General features: G+C 43.3%; 1 protein-coding gene across 2 annotated transcripts in view; it reads left to right on the forward strand.

Moving 5' to 3' along the window:
• The window catches only part of kcnd3 (potassium voltage-gated channel, Shal-related subfamily, member 3), a 236,896-nt gene that overhangs the window by 219,983 nt on the left and 1,099 nt on the right, over positions 1-15,814 (forward strand). The window contains exons 5-7 of one of the 2 annotated variants that reach the window (XM_031803975.1): positions 5,976-6,008; positions 6,278-6,370; positions 6,856-7,106. In XM_031803975.1, the coding sequence (XP_031659835.1) occupies positions 5,976-6,008; positions 6,278-6,370; positions 6,856-7,106 (377 nt within the window). The remainder of the gene's footprint in view (positions 1-5,975; positions 6,009-6,277; positions 6,371-6,855; positions 7,107-15,814) is intronic. The other variant, XM_031803976.1, reaches the window with a different exon arrangement.

The raw sequence follows: 15,814 nt of genomic DNA on the forward strand, positions 1-15,814 counted from the left end.
ACCTGATTCTAATAATTAGCTGGTTGATAAGATGAATCAGGTTAGTTACAACTGGGATTGGTGTGAACATCTACAGGAGGGTAGTTCTCCAGGAACAGGGTTGGAGAGCCCTGCTTTAACCTAACTTCTAACCCTAACCCCTAGCCGCCTAGCTAACGTTAGCCACCTAGCTAACGTTAGTGTTAACCACGTAGCCACCATCTAAGGTCAGCGCCAAAAAATTGGAATTCGTAACATATCATACGTTTGGCAATATTCGTAACAATTTGTATGAATTGTAATTTGTAACGGATCGTACGAAATGGATGATGGACATCTGTAAATGTATACATACAATGCATTCAGAGAGTCGTCTTTCCCTTTGACTTATTACACATGTTGTTGTGTTACAGCTTGAATTCAAATATGGATTGAATACATTTTAATCTCACCCATCTACACACAATACCCTATAATGACAAAGTGAAAACGTGTTTTTAGTCATTTTAGCAAATTTATTGAAAATGAAATACAGAAATATCTCATTTACAGAGTTATTCACACCCCTGAGTCAATACATGTTAGAATAACATTTGGCAGCAATTATAGCTGTGAGTCTTTCTGGGTAAATCTCTAAGAGCTTTCAACACCTGGATTGTGCAACATTTGCATATTATTATTTTTTTAATTCTTCAATCTCTGTCAAATTGGTTGTTGATCATTGCTCGACAACCATTTTCTGGTCTTGCCATATATTTTCAGGCCGATTCAAGTCAAAACTGTATCTAGGCCACTCCGGAACATTCAATGTCATCTTGGTAAGCAACTCCAGTGTATATTTGGCCTTATGTTTTAGGTTGTTGTCCTGCTAAAAGGTGCATTTTTCTCCCAGTGTCTGTTGGAAAGCAGACTGAACAAGGTTTTCCTCTAGGGTTTCTCCTGTGTTTAGTTCTATTGCATTTCTTTTTATAAAAAAAACTTCCTAGTCCTTGCTGATGACAAGCATACCCATAACATGATGCATCCAACACCATGCTTGAAAAGTGGTACTCAGTGATGTGTTTGCCCCAAACATAACGCTTTGTGTTCAGGACATTAAGTTAATTTCTTTGCCACATTTTTGCAGTTTTACTTTAGTGCCTTATTGCAAACAGGATGGATGTTTTGGAATATTTATATTCTGTACAGGCTTCCTTCTTTTCACTCTGTCATTTAGGTTATTATTGTGGAGTAACACAATGTTGTTGATCCATCCGCAGTTTTCTGCTATCACCAATGGCCTCATGGTGAAGTCCCTGAGCAGTGTCCTTCCTCTCCGGGAGGAAAACCTCCCTGGTCTTTGTGGTTGAATATGTGTTTGAAATGCACTGTAAGGGACCTTACAGATAATGAATTGTATGTGTAGGGTACAGAGATGAGTTAGTCATTAAAAAATCACGTCAAACACTATAATTGCACACAGAGTGAGTCCATGCAACTTTTTATGTGACTTGTTAAGCCTATTTTTACTCCTTTTACTCCTATTTTTTACTCCTAAATTCAGGCTGGAACACAACATCTACATTGAATCCATTTTAAATTCAGGCTGGAACACAACATCTACATTGAATCCATTTTAAATTCAGGCTGGAACACAACATCTACATTTAATCCATTTTAAATTCAGGCTGGAACACAACATCTACATTGAATCCATTTTAAATTCAGGCTGGAACACAACATTTACATCTAATCCATTTTAAATTCAGGCTGGAACACAACATCTACATCTAATCCATTTTAAATTCAGGCTGGAACACAACATCTACATTGAATCCATTTTAAATTCAGGCTGGAACACAACATTTACATCTAATCCATTTTAAATTCAGGCTGGAACACAACATCTACATCTAATCCATTTTAAATTCAGGCTGGAACACAACATCTACATTGAATCCATTTTAAATTCAGGCTGGAACACAACATTTACATCTAATCCATTTTAAATTCAGGCTGGAACACAACATCTACATCTAATCCATTTTAAATTCAGGCTGGAACACAACATCTACATTGAATCCATTTTAAATTCAGGCTGGAACACAACATCTACATCTAATCCATTTTAAATTCAGGCTGGAACACAACATCTACATCTAATCCATTTTAAATTCAGGCTGGAACACAACATCTACATTGAATCCATTATAAATTCAGGCTGGAACACAACATCTACATCTAATCCATTTTAAATTCAGGCTGGAACACAACATCTACATCTAATCCATTTTAAATTCAGGCTGGAACACAACATCTACATCTAATCCATTTTAAATTCAGGCTGGAACACAACATCTACATCTAATCCATTTTAAATTCAGGCTGGAACACAACATCTACATTGAATCCATTTTAAATTCAGGCTGGAACACAACATCTACATTGAATCCATTTTAAATTCAGGCTGGATCACAACATCTACATTGAATCCATTTTCAATTCAGGCTGGATCACAACATCTACATTGAATCCATTTTAAATTCAGGCTGGATCACAACATCTACATCTAATCCATTTTAAATTCAGGCTGGAACACAACATCTACATTGAATCCATTTTAAATTCAGGCTGGAACACAACATCTACATCTAATCCATTTTAAATTCAGGCTGGAACACAACATCTACATCTAATCCATTTTAAATTCAGGCTGGAACACAACATCTACATTGAATCCATTTTAAATTCAGGCTGGAACACAACATCTACATCTAATCCATTTTAAATTCAGGCTGGAACACAACATCTACATCTAATCCATTTTAAATTCAGGCTGGAACACAACATCTACATTGAATCCATTTTAAATTCAGGCTGGAACACAACATCTACATCTAATCCATTTTAAATTCAGGCTGGAACACAACATCTACATCTAATCCATTTTAAATTCAGGCTGGAACACAACATCTACATTGAATCCATTTTAAATTCAGGCTGGAACACAACATCTACATCTAATCCATTTTAAATTCAGGCTGGAACACAACATCTACATCTAATCCATTTTAAATTCAGGCTGGAACACAACATCTACATCTAATCCATTTTAAATTCAGGCTGGAACACAACATCTACATCTAATCCATTTTAAATTCAGGCTGGAACACAACATCTACATTGAATCCATTTTAAATTCAGGCTGGAACACAACATCTACATTGAATCCATTTTAAATTCAGGCTGGATCACAACATCTACATTGAATCCATTTTCAATTCAGGCTGGATCACAACATCTACATTGAATCCATTTTAAATTCAGGCTGGATCACAACATCTACATCTAATCCATTTTAAATTCAGGCTGGAACACAACATCTACATTGAATCCATTTTAAATTCAGGCTGGAACACAACATCTACATCTAATCCATTTTAAATTCAGGCTGGAACACAACATCTACATCTAATCCATTTTAAATTCAGGCTGGAACACAACATCTACATCTAATCCATTTTAAATTCAGGCTGGAACACAACATCTACATTGAATCCATTTTAAATTCAGGCTGGAACACAACATCTACATCTAATCCATTTTAAATTCAGGCTGGAACACAACATCTACATCTAATCCATTTTAAATTCAGGCTGGAACACAACATCTACATTGAATCCATTTTAAATTCAGGCTGGAACACAACATCTACATCTAATCCATTTTAAATTCAGGCTGGAACACAACATCTACATTGAATCCATTTTAAATTCAGGCTGGATCACAACATCTACATCTAATCCATTTTAAATTCAGGCTGGAACACAACATCTACATTGAATCCATTTTAAATTCAGGCTGGATCACAACATCTACATCTAATCCATTTTAAATTCAGGCTGAATTTATAAAAAGTAAAGGTAGATTTTAGGTGGTGTGATGTTTATGCATTTTAACAAGCCAAGCAAAGGGGTTTGTCAGGGATTGCAGTGCGCTGTCCTGTCAGCCCTGACTGATGCAACCCAGTGAAAGTTTACAGTATGCGTACGTAACAGTGTTGCTTCTGTCCCTCTCCTTGCCCCAAGCTGGGTTTGAACCAGGGACACTATGAACACATCAACAATGTGTTGATGTCACCCGCAAATCATCATTACCTATCGCTCCACAAAGCCTTGGCCCTTGCAGGGCAAGGGAAACAACTACTTCATACTTCAAGGTCTCAGAGCGAGTGACGGCAACGATTGAAACACTACTAGGCCGATGCTAACTACCTAGCCATTTCACACCTGTTACACGTATCTGGAGGAAAGAGCTTCCCCCATTATCTCTGACTGACATCACACTGCAATCTAGTAAATAGTGAGTTTTAGAGGCCTACTGCCCCTCTATATCTAGCCTGAGTTATACTACAGACCGAACACGCATCCTTATACTTAATTTCAACGCACTAATTTATTTATGTAGTTGACATAAATTAATAAACATTGTAATCAACATTAATCAACTTTTGAGCCAAACACCCAGCCGTCTGACCCTCTAGGCTGTTGCTCCTGCTCCCTTTGCCCATAGCTATAGCCAGTAGCATCAGCCCAAACAGAACCCATAGCTATAGCCAGTAGCATCAGCCCAAACAGAGCCCATAGCTATAGCCAGTAGCATCAGCCCAGACAGAGCCCATAGCTATAGCCAGTAGCATCAGCCCAAACAGAGCCCATAGCTATAGCCAGTAGCATCAGCCCAAACAGAGCCCATAGCTATAGCCAGTAGCATCAGCCCAAACAGAGCCCATAGCTATAGCCAGTAGCATCAGCCCAAACAGAGCCCATAGCTATAGCCAGTAGCATCAGCCCAAACAGAGCCCATAGCTATAGCCAGTAGCATCAGCCCAAACAGAGCCCATAGCTATAGCCAGTAGCATCAGCCCAGACAGAGCCCATAGCTATAGCCAGTAGCATCAGCCCAGACAGAGCCCATAGCTATAGCCAGTAGCATCAGCCCAAACAGAGCCCATAGCTATAGCCAGTAGCATCAGCCCAAACAGAGCCCATAGCTATAGCCAGTATCATCAGCCCAAACAGAGCCCATAGCTATAGCCAGCAGCAGCCCAGACAGAGCCCAGAGATATAGCCAGCAGCAGCCCAAACAGAGCCCAGAGATATAGCCAGCAGCAGCCCAGACAGAGCCCATAGCTATAGCCAGCAGCAGCCCAGACAGAGCCCAGAGATATAGCCAGCAGCAGCCCAGACAGAGCCCATAGCTATAGCCAGTAGCATCAGCCCAAACAGAGCCCATAGCTATAGCCAGCAGCAGCCCAGAGATATAGCCAGCAGCAGCCCAGACAGAGCCCAGAGATATAGCCAGCAGCAGCCCAGACAGAGCCCATAGCTATAGCCGCAGAAGCAGCCCAGACAGAGCCCAGAGATATAGCCAGCAGCAGCAGCCCAGACAGAGCCCAGAGATATAGCCAGCAGCAGCAGCCCAGACAGAGCCCAGAGATATAGCCAGCAGCAGCAGCCCAGACAGAGCCCAGAGATATAGCCAGTAGCAGCCCAGAACCCAGAGATATAGCTAGTAGCAGGCCAGAACCCAGAGATATCGCCAGTAGCAGCCCAGAACCCAGAGATATCGCCAGTAGCAGCCCAGAACCCAGAGATATCGCCAGTAGCAGCCCAGAACCCAGAGATATAGTCAGTAGCAGCCCAGAACCCAGAGATATAGTCAGTAGCAGCCCAGAGCCCAGAGATATCGCCAGTAGCAGCCCAGAACCCAGAGATATCGCCAGTAGCAGCCCAGAACCCAGAGATATAGTCAGTAGCAGAAACCCACTCAGACAATCTGACTCAGAGAAGAGGGCGTCGTGCCCCACAAACACAGAACAAACCACTCCCACATTTACACTCACACTCTCTCCCTCTTTCGCACACACACACTGAGCGTTCATTATACTGAAATGAAAACCGAGTAAAACTCTACCTGTGTGTCTTTTTGTCTCCTCTTTCACCTTTGACCTGAAGCAACTTCCTTACAAGATGAACCTTTCAGACCAGGTACAGAGACAGCAAACAGACACACACACCTAGAAACCCTTCTATCTGTTGGCAAACAACACTGTGGAGCATTTTCACTCACAGTGTGTGTGTGTGTGTGTGTGTGTGTGTGTGTGTGTGTGTGTGTGTGTGTGTGTGTGTGTGTGTGTGTGTGTGTGTGTGTGTGTGTGTGTGTGTGTGTGTGTGTGTGTGTGTGTGTGTGTGTGTGTGTGTGTGTGGTGTGTGTGTGTGTGTGTGTGTGTGTGTGTGTGTGTGTGTGTGTGTTGCAGAGTTCCATTGAGGAGGAGCAGCACCTGAGCAAGAACCAGTCCCTATTAGAGAGCCAACACCACCACCTGCTGCATTGTCTGGAGAAAACCACAGTGAGTACACACACACACACACACACACACAGAAGGTGACAAGCACATCAAACAAGAAAAAAGTCCATGTTAAATATATATATATTTTTATCAAATGTAAAATAATATTAAAATCAAACCCCCAAAGGACATGAATTTGAGTTAAATTATGTGTTTTTCAGATGTTCCTCCTCTTCTCTTTCATCCTCTCTCTCCTCTCTCTCCCCCCCCTCCCCCCTCTCTCCCCCCTCTCTCCCCCCTCTCTTCCCCACTCTCTTCCTCTCTCTTCCCCCCTCTCTTCCCCCCTCTCCCCCCTCCCCTCTCTCTTCCTCTCTCTCTTCCCCCCTCTCTTCCCCACTCTCTTCCTCTCTCTCCCCCCCTCTCCCCCCCTCCCTCTCTCTTCCTCTCTCTCTTCCCCCCTCTCTTCTCCCCCCCCTCCTCCCCTCTCTCTTCCTCTCTCTCTTCCCCCTTCCCCCATCTCTTCCTCTCTCTCTTCCTCTCTGTAGAATCATGAGTTTGCAGATGAGCTGTGTTATGAGCAGAGCTACCTGGAGGGGGCACTCCAGAGCTATCCGTCTCAAAGCCCCTCCCTCTCCAGCCAAGAAGGCATGACGGGCACCTGCTGTACCCGCCACACCAAGAGGAACCACGCTCCTTTACCCAACTCCAGTATTCTCACGTGCGCTCTCTCACACACACACCCTCATCATAACCTGCAGGAGCTCAGCACTATCCACATCCAGCCCCTCAACACCAGGTGAGCTTTAAGCACTGACCAGAAGTCAGGTTTAACACAAAATATGGTAATATTATCAGGGCTACACTATTACTACTGACCCAGAGTCAGTCCGACGGTTAAAACAAACCCATACTGTGAGCTTATGCTATGGAAAAAAATAATTAATTGGTTGACACCCAAGTCCATTACTAAAGACAATGATATCTAGAATGCCAAATGGCTGTTAATGTCTCCCTGATATTTTGCTTTTCTCCAGTGATGCTGGTATGTCAGGTGCTAACAACTGACATATCCCTGTATATTACATTGAGTCTTTCATGGGCTCAGCAGCAATATACCTTCCTCTGTCATTTTACTTTATTTGATTCATTCTGTCATAATATGTTCCTCTTTTCCAAATCACTATGAATTAACAGACTTATTTCCCAAAACGTTTCCATATGAAACATCCTATTAAGGTGTGAGACATTCATTAGAACTGTTAAGGCTCCATGGGTTGACGAGGAATTGAACAACTGTATGGTTGAAAGAGATGAGGCAAAAGGAGTGTCTAATAAGTCTGGCTGCACATCTGACTGGCTGACTTACTGCAAATTGAGAAATGATGTGACTAAACTCAATAAAAAGAAGAAACGGTATCATGAAGCCAAGATCAATGATATAAAGAATGATGGAAATTCAACTCCATCTTTCATTGAATCAGATCAGCTTATTCATCACAAAACCAATTGATGTTGCACATTATTATAATGATTACTTAATTGGCACAGTGGGCAAACTTAAGCAGGAAATGCCAACAACAAACAGTGAGCCATCGTATTCATGAATACAAACACAAACTGAATGAAAAGCATTGTAAGTTTGAATTCTGTAAAGTTAGCGTGGGACAGGTAGGAAAATGATTGTTATTCGATCAATAATGACAAACCTCCTGGCATTGACAATTTAGATGGAAGGCTACTGAGGATGGTAGCTGACTCTATGGCCACTCCTATATGTCATATCTTTAATCTGAGTCTAGAGGAAGGTTTGTCCTCAGGCCTGGAGGGAAGCCAAAGTCATTCCGCTAACCAAAAGTGATAAAGCGGCCTTTACTGGTTCTAACAGCAGACCAATCAGCTTGCTGCCAGCTCTTAGCAAACTTTTTGGGAAAAAATGTATTGACCAAATTAAATAATATTTCTCTGTAAACAAATTGACAACAGACTTTCAGCATGCTTATAGAGAAGGGCACTCAACATGTACTGCACTGACACAAATGACTGATGATTGGTTGAAATGAATTGATAAGAAGAAGATGGTGGGTGCTGTACTGTTAGATTTCAGTGCAGACTTTGATATTATTGACCATGACCATGTGTAATGCCTTTTCAACTTCTGCCATATTGTGGATTCAGAGCCATCTATCTAATATAATTCAAAGGGTTTTATTTAATGGAAGCTTCTCTAATGTCAAACATGTAGAGTGTGGTGTACCTAGGGCACTTCTAGTTCATTACTGGCCACCCATTCCAAAACTGACTGCAACTCCCTGTTAAGGGTTTCAGTGACTTCATTAGCTGTGGTTGCTGAGATGTATATGGTTGAATCATCAGCATACATGGACACACAGGCTTTGTTTAATGCCAGTGGCAGGTCATTGGTAAATATATAAAAAAGTAGAGGGCTGGTCTTGAATATCTCTAAAACTAAGAGCATTGTATTTGGTACAAATCATTCCCTAAGCTCTAGACCTCAGCTGAATCTGGGTGCAGTTGTTGAGGAGACTCTGGGTGCACAAGTTGAGGAGACTCAATTACTTGGTGTTACCTTAGATTGTAAACTGTCATGGTCAAAACATATAGATTCAATAGTTGTAAAGATGGGGAGAGGTCTGTCCGCAAAACCGAAATGTTCTGGTTTTTTTGACACCACACTCCACAAAACAAATCCTGCAGGCCCTAGTTTTGTCTTATCTTGATTATTATCCAGCCATCTGGTCAAGTGTTGCTGTTAATGTCGGCAGGGTAGCCTTGTGGTTAGAGCGTTGGACTAGTAACCAGAAGGTTGCAAGCTCAAATCCCCGAGCTGATAAGGTACAAATCTGTCGTTCTGCCCCTGAACAGGCAGTTAACCCACTGTTCCTAGGCCGTCATTGAAAATAAGAATGTGTTCATAACTGACTTGCCTAATTAAATAACGTTTTTTTTTTTTTTTAAGACCTAGTACAGCTGCAGCTGGCCCAGAACAGAGTGGCACGTCTTGCTCTTCATTGTAATCAGAAGGCTACTATAAATACTATGCTGCCAGTCTCTCTTTGTTAAGAGTTGAGGAGACACTGACTGCATCACTTCTTCTTCTTATAAGAAATATTAATGTGTTGAAAATTCCAAGTTGTTTGCATAGTAAACTTACTCACAGCTGTGACACACACACTTACCCCACCAGACATGCTACCAGGGTTCTTTTCACAGTCCCCAAATCCAGAACAAATTCAACAAAGTGTACAGTATTATATAGAGCCTTATTGCATGGAACTCACTTCCCATCTCATATTGCTCAAATGAACAGCAAACCTGGTTTAAAAAAACAGATGAAGCAACACCTCACAACGCCTCTCCCCTATTTGACCCAGATATTTTGTGTATATATTGATATGTAGGCTGTGTGCCGTTTTTAAGTGTATGTAGTTGTGTCCTTGAGCTGTTCTTGTCTATTAATGTTCTGTATTATGTCATGTTTCATGTGGACCCCAGGAAGAGTAGCTGCTGCTTTTGCAACAGCTATTGGGGATCCTAATAAAATACCTAAAATACCCAAACATTGTGACGAGAAATAACTAGCAGGTGTACTATGCTGTTCAAGGAGCTAGAATTTGTCAGTGCACAATTCATCTGTGGGAACATGGTGTCTCAATACCAGACAACAGAAAGAGCTGGCCGTTACTATACAAGAGAATGTTCGTGAGGAGATTACCTCTGCCCTCAACTTACAATTAAAACCGGTAAATTAATCATTGGCAGTGATTACTGCTGAAGTGGATACCTATTCAACCAAAGTGGAAAGTCTGGAGAGGATAGCCAATGAGACAGACTTGGAAACAGCACAAACTCGGTTGGAAAGGATAATTAAACTCCTAAAAGAGAAGATGGAATTCAATGTGTGGGTCAAAGGACTTGAAATTGAAGCGGGCATCTCAACTTCCTTCATCTTCTCTATGAACTGTCCAGGCAGGAGAGGCTGGGTCCCATGCCACCGATTAACATTGTGCATCGCACAGGTCCTCTCAGGAATGGATCTGGTCTATGATTGTACTGATCCACAGCTTTGAAGTCAAGCTGTGAATTGTTCGCCTTGCAGCGGAATCCAGGGGTCTGACCTATGTGGGGAAGTGGTTCAGCATCTACTCAGACCTGAGTACTGAACTGCTAAAACAGAGGGAGACCTACAGAGAAGTGAGATCCCAGCTACGCAGGCTAAACCTAAGATGCGGCTTCATCCACCCGACAAAACATATCTTGACCTTCCAGAATACAACACACACATGTTCTACTGCCAGGGAGGCTAAAGACTTCTTTGATAAGCACATCAAGTCCAACACACAAGGTGACGAGCTGACAGATCTAGGTGCTGCCATAGGACAATGATGAGGAAACCCTCGCAATTGGGTGAAAGGAACACTATTATTATTATTATTATTGCTGAGCATTGGACTCTGTCATTATTATTATTATTATTATTGCTGAGCATTGGACTCTGTCATTATTATTATTATTATTATTGCTGAGCATTGGACTCTGTCATTATTATTATTATTATTATTGCTGAGCATTGGACTCTGTCATTATTATTATTATTATTATTGCTGAGCATTGGACTCTGTCATTATTATTAAATTGCTGATGTTCCAGGACATTTAGACATTGATGACTCCACACCAATTAATGAACAATGGATAATATATTGAAGTGCCATACAGACTGGGGTTGCTTCCTTGTGGGTCTACAGCACATTGCATCCCTATGGATTAAACTGCTTACGATAGATTAACAGTCCCTCCTAAGGTGTTTCCAAACAATTCCTTTTTGCTTGTTTTTTATTATTTCTTCCTATGTTTAAACTAATTTAGACCATTTAATAGTAATAAAAAATATGAGGATATTTGAGTTTTTCTTAGAACAAGGAAAATACCCCCCAACAACAACAAAAAATGGGTGGGAATGACCAATGGGTGGGGATGACCAATGGGTGGGGATGACCAAAGGGTGGGTGTGACCAATGGGTGGGGATGACCAAAGGATGGGTGTGACCAATGGGTGGGGATGACCAAAGGGTGGGGATGACCAATAGTGGGGATGACCAATGAGTGGGAATGACCAATGGGTGGGGATGACCAATAGTGGGGATGACCAATGGGTGGGATTGACCAATGGGTGGGGATGACCAATGGGTGGGGATGACCAATGGGTGGGGATGACCAATGGGTGGGGAATGACCAATGGGTGGGGATGACCAATGGGTGGTGAATGACCAATGGGTGGGGTTGACCAATGGGTGGGGATGACCAATGGGTGGGGAATGACCAATGGGTGGGAATGACCAGGGTGGGGATGACCAATGGGTGGGGATGACCAATGGGTGGGGTTGACCAATAGTGGGGATGACCAAAGGGTGGGAATGACCAATGGGTGGGGATGACCAATGGGTGGGGTTGACCAATAGTGGGGATGACCAAAGGGTGGGAATGACCAATGGGTGGGGATGACCAATGGGTGGGGATGACCAATGGGTGGGGATGACCAATGGGTGGGGAATGACCAATGGGTGGGGATGACCAATGGGTGGTGAATGACCAATGGGTGGGGTTGACCAATGGGTGGGGATGACCAATGGGTGGGGATGACCAATGGGTGGGGATGACCGATGACTGTTATTTCATCAGCCCCAAACATAACTAAAGGTGTAATCATAATGATACATAAGAAACTCAAAATTACCATCTTGGGTAAAGACGAAGACTTGGTAAAGAGGCTCAGAGAGAATGCCTGTTAAAGAAGTAGCGGTCCTTGTACCTAGCGTCGAGCACGGTGGTGACATGGTAAAGAGGCTCAGAGAGAATGCCTGTTAAAGAAGTAGTGGTCCTTGTACCTAGCATCGAGCACGGTGGTGACATGGTAAAGAGGCTCAGAGAGAATGCCTGTTAAAGAAGTAGTGGTCCTTGTACCTAGCGTCGAGCACGGTGGTGACATGGTAAAGAGGCTCAGAGAGAATGCCTGTTAAAGAAGTAGCGGTCCTTGTACCTAGCGTCGAGCACGGTGGTGACATGGTAAAGAGGCTCAGAGAGAATGCCTGTTAAAGAAGTAGTGGTCCTTGTACCTAGCGTCGAGCACGGTGGTGACATGGTAAAGAGGCTCAGAGAGAATGCCTGTTAAAGAAGTAGTGGTCCTTGTACCTAGCGTCGAGCACGGTGGTGACATGGTAAAGAGGCTCAGAGAGAATGCCTGTTAAAGAAGTAGCGGTCCTTGTACCTAACATCGAGCACGGTGGTGACATGGTAAAGAGGCTCAGAGAGAATGCCTGTTAAAGAAGTAGCGGTCCTTGTACCTAGCGTCGAGCACGGTGGTGACATGGTAAAGGGGCTCAGAGAGAATGCCTGTTAAAGAAGTAGCGGTCCTTGTACCTAGCGTCGAGCACGGTGGTGACATGGTAAAGGGGCTCAGAGAGAATGCCTGTTAAAGAAGTAGCGGTCCTTGTACCTAGCATCCAGCACGGTGGTGACATGGTAAAGAGGCTCAGAGAGAATGCCTGTTAAAGAAGTAGCGGTCCTTATATAGGTATGCACGTCATCTATCTACGTTATATAGGTATGCACGTCATCTATCTACGTTATAAAAGTATGCACGTCATCTACCTACGTTATATAGGTATGCACGTCATCTATCTACGTTATATAGGTATGCACGTCATCTATCTACGTTATATAGGTATGCACGTCATCTATCTACGTTATATAGGTATGCACGTCATCTACCTACGTTTATATAGGTATGCACGTCATCCACCTACGTTATATAGGTATGCACGTCATCTACCTACGTTTATATAGGTATGCACGTCATCTACCTACGTTATATAGGTATGCGCGTCATCTACCTATATTCTATAGGTATGCACGTCATCTACCTACGTTATATAGGTATGCACATCATCTACCTACGTTATATAGGTATACACGTCATCTGCCTACGTTATAAAGGTATGCACGTCATCTACCTACGTTATATAGGTATGCACGTCAGCTTTGGCATCGGTTTTGCACATCGGCATTAAACTAGACATCGGGCCGATGCCGATGTTGGCATTTTTAGCTAATATTGTCCGATTCTGATATGCTCACGATATATCGTGCATCCCTATGGGATTTATAAATAAATTATCTGGGTTCCCGAAATGACTGATCTTAATAATATATAAACAACTTTTGGAAAGCTCATATTCTGAGCTTGCCATTCAAAAAGTATGGTCCACAGATCTAATTGAATCTCAACAATCATTTCACTGGAACAGAATGAGGAAAAATATGACCTTGGCATCCCGTAATCTGAACCATCAACTTATAAATGTTAAATTCTTTCACAGACTTTATTTCACATCAAGGAAATGTTTTACGATGAGATTGGCTCCAACTCGGAACTGTTTACGGTGTCCCCTAAATCAAGTAGGCACATTTCTCCATATGATGTGGGAGTGCCCTGCAGTTAAATGCTTCTGGGGAAATGTTACTAAATTCATTTCAAAGTGCATTATTAGATACACCCACCTAGTACTGTGTCGCCTTCCCCCTTTGCCTCCTGAACAGCCTGAATTCTTCAGGGCATGGAAATGTTGCTCAATTGGTATCAAGGGACCTAACGTGTGTCAGGAAAACATTCCCCACACCATTACCCACTATTACCCCACCACCACCAGCCTGTACCTTTGACACCAGGCAGGATTAGGCCATAGACTCATGCTGCTGCGACCAAATCTACTTGCACATCCTCATCACTCCAGTGATGCTATATTGTAATTACTTTGCCACTATTGGCCTATTTATTGTCTTACCTCCTTACTTCATTTGCACAACTGTATACAGATTTTTCTATTGTGTTATTGACTGTACGTTTGTTTATTCCATGTGTAACTCTGTGTTGTTGTTTTTGTCGCACTGCTTTGATTTATCTTGGCCAGGTCACAGTTGTAAATGAGAACTTGTTCTCAACTAGCCTACCTGGTTAAATAAAGGTGTTCTCAACTAGCCTACCTGGTTAAATAAAGGTGTTCTCAACTAGCCTACCTGGTTAAATAAAGGTGTTCTCAACTAGCCTACCTGGTTAAATAAAGGTGTTCTCAACTAGCCTACCTGGTTAAATAAAGGTGAAATAAAATAAAAAATAAAAAGCATGACGCAACATAAACTAGGATTCGTCAGATCAGGCGACATTTTTCCACTCAATTGTCCAGTGTTGGTGATTGCGTGCCCACTGGATGGAGACATGTTGGCTGGTAGGTGTTGGGGGAATGGAATGGGAGGTTGGGGGAATGGGATGGGAGTTTGGGGGTGGAGGCCCACATTTATTTATTTTCTATTCCTGTTTATACTGAATTTATTGTTTATTATTAAACTGTGTATTTCTTCTGGGTTTTTTCATTTGAGTGGCAGCCTACAGGAACAGGTTTTATAAATGGATAACTTGAAATGGATAATGTACCTGTAACCTCCCCTCAACAAAAAATAACTAAACAAATAAACATTTGGTCTCATAAAAATATGTTTCTCATCCCCTCCTCTCTCTCTCTCTACTCCCTGCCTCTCTCTCTCTCCACTCCCCTCCTCTCTCTCTCTCTACTCCCTGCCTCTCTCTCTCTCCACTCCCCTCCTCTCTCTCCACTCCCCTCCTCTCTCTCTCTCTACTCCCTGCCTCTCTCTCTCTCCCCTCCTCTCTCTCCACTCCCCTCCTCTCTCTCTCTCCACTCCCCTCCTCTCTCTCCACTCCCGTCCTCTCTCTCTCTCCACTCCCCTCCTCTCTCTCCACTCCCCTCCTCTCTCTCCACTCCCCTCCTCTCTCTCTCTCTACTCCCTGCCTCTCTCTCTCTCTACTCCCTGCCTCTCTCTCTCTCCACTCCCCTCCTCTCTCTCCACTCCCGTCCTCTCTCTCTCTCCACTCCCCTCCTCTCTCTCTCTCCACTCCCTGCCTCTCTCTCCACTCCCTGCCTCTCTCTCCACTCCCTGCCTCTCTCTCCTCTCCCTGCCTCTCTCTCTCTCTACTCCCTGCCTCTCTCTCTCTCCACTCCCCTCCTCTCTCTCCACTCCCCTCCTCTCTCTCTCTCTACTCCCTGCCTCTCTCTCTCTCCACTCCCCTCCTCTCTCTCTCTCCACTCCCTGCCTCTCTCTCCACTCCCTGCCTCTCTCTCCACTCCCTGCCTCTCTCTCCTCTCCCTGCCTCTCTCTCTCTCCACTCCCCTCCTCTCCCTCTCTCCACTCCCTGCCTCTCTCTCCACTCCCTGCCTCTCTCTCTCTCCTCTCCCTGCCTCTCTCTCTCCACTCCCCTCCTTTCTCTCTCTCCACTCCCTGCCTCTCTCTCCACTCCCCTCCTCTCTCTCTCTCCACTCCCTGCCTCTCTCTCCACTCCCTGCCTCTCTCTCTCTCCTCTCCCTGCCTCTCTCTCTCTCCACTCCCTGCCTCTCTCTCTCCACTCCCCTCCTCT

Source organism: Oncorhynchus kisutch, linkage group LG24 (assembly GCF_002021735.2).
Source record: "Oncorhynchus kisutch isolate 150728-3 linkage group LG24, Okis_V2, whole genome shotgun sequence".
Taxonomy (NCBI): domain Eukaryota; kingdom Metazoa; phylum Chordata; class Actinopteri; order Salmoniformes; family Salmonidae; genus Oncorhynchus; species Oncorhynchus kisutch.